A 4,983-nucleotide genomic window follows, 5' to 3' on the forward strand; every position below is an offset into this window, starting at 1 on the left:
AGATACGTATGAAGACACACACACACACACACAGATACGTATGAAGACACACACACACACACACACAGATACGTATGAAGACACACACACACACACAGATACGTATGAAGACACACACACACACACAGATACGTATGAAGACACACACACACACAGATATGCTGTAATGATTTGATTTGAAAAGGCCTGGTGTACCTGCTCTAATGATTTGATTTGAAAAGGCCTGGTGTACCTGTTGTAATGATTTGATTTGAAAAGGCCTGGTGTACCTGTTGTAATGATTTGATTTGAAAAGGCCTGGTGTACCTGTTGTAATGATTTGATTTGAAAAGGCCTGGTGTACCTGTTGTAATGATTTGATTTGAAAAGGCCTGGTGTACCTGTTGTAATGATTTGATTTGAAAAGGCCTGGTGTACCTGTTGTAATGATTTGATTTGAAAAGGCCTGGTGTACCTGTTGTAATGATTTGATTTGAAAAGGCCTGGTGTACATGCTCTAATGATTTGATTTGAAAAGGCCTGGTGTACCTGCTCTAATGATTTGATTTGAAAAGGCCTGGTGTACCTGCTCTAATGATTTGATTTGAAAAGGCCTGGTGTACCTGTTGTAATGATTTGATTTGAAAAGGCCTGGTGTACCTGTTGTAATGATTTGATTTGAAAAGGCCTGGTGTACCAGGTACAGATATGCTGTAATGATTTCAAATAGATAGATCTGTATTTGCATTTCCCCCCTCGATGGCTTTAATACTTGTGTCAACTCTGTTTTCAAAATAATTAACATTGAGGTCTAAACAAAAGCACTCTGGCCAAAAGGACACATTTTGCAAAAGGCTCTTACTCGCTCAAGATATTTAAAACTAATTTTGCCTTCAAACAACACATCTTGTAGTCAAATCACTGTGTGATTTTAACCAATCATTGGACAATAAAATGCAAAACATAGTTCTCAAAACGAGTAGTTTCAGCCTTCATCTTTTGCTGCCTGTGCCGTTTCTTTCATCTTTTTATTGAATAAAAATGAATTGTATTCATTCCCTCCAGGATGTCATTGATATGTGAGACCTACAGTAAGCACATAGACAAGACACATTTCATACACTGAACTACAACTTGTCATTTGTCATTAAAATAAACCTACAGTAAACACCTGGACATGTCAGCTTTTGTACTGTTATCTTCACCAAAGAGGCAATACAGTACTTTCTCTACATGTCCTCAGATCCATACTTGCAAATAGCAACATGGAACAGACACGGTATCTCTTATGGATAATGAACAATTGTTGATTATAATAATAATAATAGTAAGCTTTATTTGTATAGCATCTTTCATACACAACATGTGTGAACCCAATGAAGCACATTTGCAAGAGATGACCTCTTCTGTGTAAAGAAGGTGTTAATGAAGACCAAGTGGACCTCAGTTTCTTCAAACAATCAGGAAAATCTGTAAATGTAGTTTCTCATATTTTGTATTTTAAATATGTAATCTGGAAAACATGTATTCAGTTACTTTCCTACACTGCAGACACACACGGATCTACAGAGAAAGTGCTAATACCGAGTTTTTCTACGCGCAGGAAGTGAACACTGTGCTTTGCCATATTGCGGGGGATTTACTAAGCTTCACTAAGCGTCACTTCATTACGTAAACAGCGCTCATCACCGTCCGGCCCCGCCCCCTCTACAATGCTAATTGCCCACAGCTGAACCACAAGCGCAGTTGAAGAGTTAACCAATTGTGACATCAAAAAGAATCAAATCTTGTGATTTAGCGATCATACATGATAATTAGATGTCAAGGAGCAGCGACGTTAGACAGGAACACGGCAGTGGAGCTTTTTCACCCTTCAGACGGGAACAGTACGGTGGAGCGCTTTAGACAGGAACACGGCGGTGGAGCTTTTTCACCCTTCAGACGGGAACAGTACGGTGGAGCGCTTTAGACGGAAACGCGGCGGTGGAGTGTTGGGAACACGACGGTGTAGCGTTTATAAGATTTCCACTTTGGAGGGTGGTTTCACTTTTTTGCCCCAAAAAAATGCCGTCGCCGTCTAAACGAAAGGCACATCTGATAAAATATTTTGTTGTTTTCACCCATGATTGCTGTCGTGTAAACAGGGCCTGAGAACTAAACGTGTAGACACAATGCTCTTAAAGTGACAGTGCACCATTTATAAATGAGTTAAACAGCATCAATATAAAGATAGCAAACAGCAGTATTTCTTAAGAAATGAATATTCTAAATCTTAACCTTAATATTCATTATTATCATTTAAATGATACAAAACATAATATATAACGTCATTTACATATATTTAACGTTACAATTTATATATACAATATTCAAAACCCAATGTGGCCCTTGAGTCAAAACGTTTGCCCACCCCTGCTTTAGAGTGTGTGTTTGGAGTATGTGTGTGTAGAGTGTGTGTGTGTATAGTGTGTGTGTGTAGAGTGTGTGTGTGTGTTTGGAGTGTGTGTGTGTAGAGTGTGTGTGTGTGTGTAGAGTGTGTGTGTAGAGTGTGTGTGTGTAGAGTGTGTGTGTGTGTGTGTAGAGTGTGTGTGTGTAGAGTGTGTGTGTAAAGTGTATGTGTAGAGTGTGTGTACCTCAGGCCAGGAGCAGCGTGTGAGCCAGAGTGTGTTTTGGAGTGTGTGTACCTCAGGGCGTGAGTGTGTGTAGTGTCTGTGTGTAGAGTGTGTGTGTGTGTGTAGAGTGTGTGTGTGTGTAGAGTGTGTGTGTGTATAGTGTGTGTGTAGAGTGTGTGTGTGTGTTGAGTGTGTGTGTGTGTAGAGTGTGTGTGTGTAGAGTGTGTGTGTGTAGTGTGTGTGTGTAGAGTGTGTGTGTGTAGTGTGTGTGCGTGTATAGTATGTGTGTGTAGAGTGTGTGTGTGTAGTGTGTGTGTGTGTAGAGTGTGTGTGTGTTTGGAGTGTGTGTGTGTAGAGAGTGTGTGTGTATAGTGTGTGTGTGTAGAGAGTGTGTGTGTATAGTGTGTGTGTGTAGAGTGTGTGTGTGTTTGGAGTGTGTGTTTGTAGAGTGAGTGTGTGTAGTGTGTGTGTGTAGTGTGTGTGTGTGTGTGTGTGTGTGTGTGTAGAGTGTGTGTGTAGAGTGTGTGTGTGTGTTGAGTGTGTGTGTGTGTAGAGTGTGTGTGTGTAGAGTGTGTGTGTGTATAGGGTGTGTGTGTAGAGTGTGTGTGTGTAGAGTGTGTGTACCTCAGGCCGGGAGCAGCGTGTGAGCCAGAGTGTGTTTGGAGTGTGTGTACCTCAGAGCGTGAGTGTGTGTAGTGTGTGTGTGTGTAGAGTGTGTGTGTGTAGAGTGTGTGTGTGTAGTGTGTGTGCGTGTATAGTGTGTGTGTGTAGAGTGTGTGTGTGTAGTGTGTGTGTGTAGAGTGTGTGTGTGTTTGGAGTGTGTGTGTGTAGAGAGTGTGTGTGTAGAGTGTGTGTGTGTAGAGTGTGTGTGTGTTTGGAGTGTGTGTTTGTAGAGTGAGTGTGTGTAGTGTGTGTGTGTAGTGTGTGTGTGTGTGTGTGTGTGTGTGTAGAGTGTGTGTGTGTATAGTGTGTGTGTGTAGAGTGTGTGTGTGTTTGGAGTGTGTGTGTGTAGTGTGTGTGTGTAGAGTGTGTGTGTGTAGTGTGTGTGTGTAGAGTGTGTGTGTGTAGAGTGTGTGTACCTCAGGCCGAGAGGAGCGTGTGAGCCAGTCCAGTGTCTTCTCCACACACACATCGTGCCACAGCAGAGCCAGGCGTCCATGGCGACACACAGCAGTGGGGATGAGCCAGCGGCACAGCGCGTAGAGCAGCGCCGCCACACACACACACACACACTGCCACATCCTCAGCACCTGGGAACAACAGTGTGCTTGCGTTAGCAGCTAGTGTGTGTGTGTGCGTGTGGTGTATATATAGTTTATCTGTAACAGAAGCTATTCACATGCAAAGCTTCATACATCTTCATACAGACACAATCCCCACATTTCTTGCCAAGAGCCCCCCATCACCAACATACAGTAATCACCCCCCCCCCCCCCATCACCAACATACAGTAACCAACTCCCCCCCCCCCCCCATCACCAACATACAGTAATCACCCCCCCCCCATCACCAACATACAGTAACCAACTCCCCCCTCCCCATCACCAACATACAGTAATCACCCCCCCCATCACCAACATACAGTAATCACCCCCCCCCCCCCCATCACCAACATATAGTAATCAACTCCGCCCCCCCCCCCATCACCAACATATAGTAACCACCCCCCCACCCCCATCACCAACATTCAGTAATCACCCCCCCCCCCCCCATCACCAACATATAGTAATCAATTCCCCCCCCCCCCCCCATCACCAACATACAGTAATCCCCCCCCCCCCCCCCCAATAGTAATCAATTCCTATTTCTGGCATCCCCCCCAAATTTGCTGCCATCACCTCCATACTGAAAAACCTGGTCTGGACCCAGACATCGTCAACAGTTACCACCCCACCTCAAACCTCCCATTTCTGTCCAAAACCCTGAAACGAGCAGTCGCTACTCAACTTCACTTCTACTAACATGTCTCATGAAACAGTCATGAATGCTTTATATGCAGTTTAGGACAGCTGCTATGAATGTGCTATGAACTCACCGGTCAGGTAAAGTGTTACCATTATTGCATTCCTAGGCTTCTTATTATTATTCCGCTTACCACTTTTTCCGTACGCAATTTCTATTGAACAGTTTAACTTAGAAACTTTGTTCAAACTTTGTAACGTAGGTATTCAAATGGACCAGGTTGCTATGTCTTTTCAACTTTGTAACTTTTATACTTTTTAAATTATTAATTCAAAACTTTTTTTAAATCCCTATAGACTTAACATTGTGATTGTGACATCACAATACGGCCATTAAGCAATTAGAATTCTATGCCAGGTGTTCAGGCCACCTGCAGCAACTGCCAGTCTCAGGCTTTAAGCATGCAATCTGGCTCTCCTAAAACTACACA

General features: G+C 43.3%; 1 protein-coding gene across 1 annotated transcript in view; it reads right to left on the reverse strand.

Moving 5' to 3' along the window:
* comtb (catechol-O-methyltransferase b) overlaps positions 1 to 3,832 on the reverse strand; it is a 5,738-nt gene extending 1,906 nt beyond the window's left edge. The window contains 1 exon segment of the mRNA XM_042090221.1: positions 3,671 to 3,832. Coding sequence (XP_041946155.1) covers positions 3,671 to 3,832 — 162 coding nt within the window.
* Positions 3,833 to 4,983: the final 1,151 nt, after the last annotated feature.

The sequence above is a fragment of the Alosa sapidissima genome, chromosome 4, assembly GCF_018492685.1.
Source record: "Alosa sapidissima isolate fAloSap1 chromosome 4, fAloSap1.pri, whole genome shotgun sequence".
In the NCBI taxonomy this organism is placed as follows: domain Eukaryota; kingdom Metazoa; phylum Chordata; class Actinopteri; order Clupeiformes; family Clupeidae; genus Alosa; species Alosa sapidissima.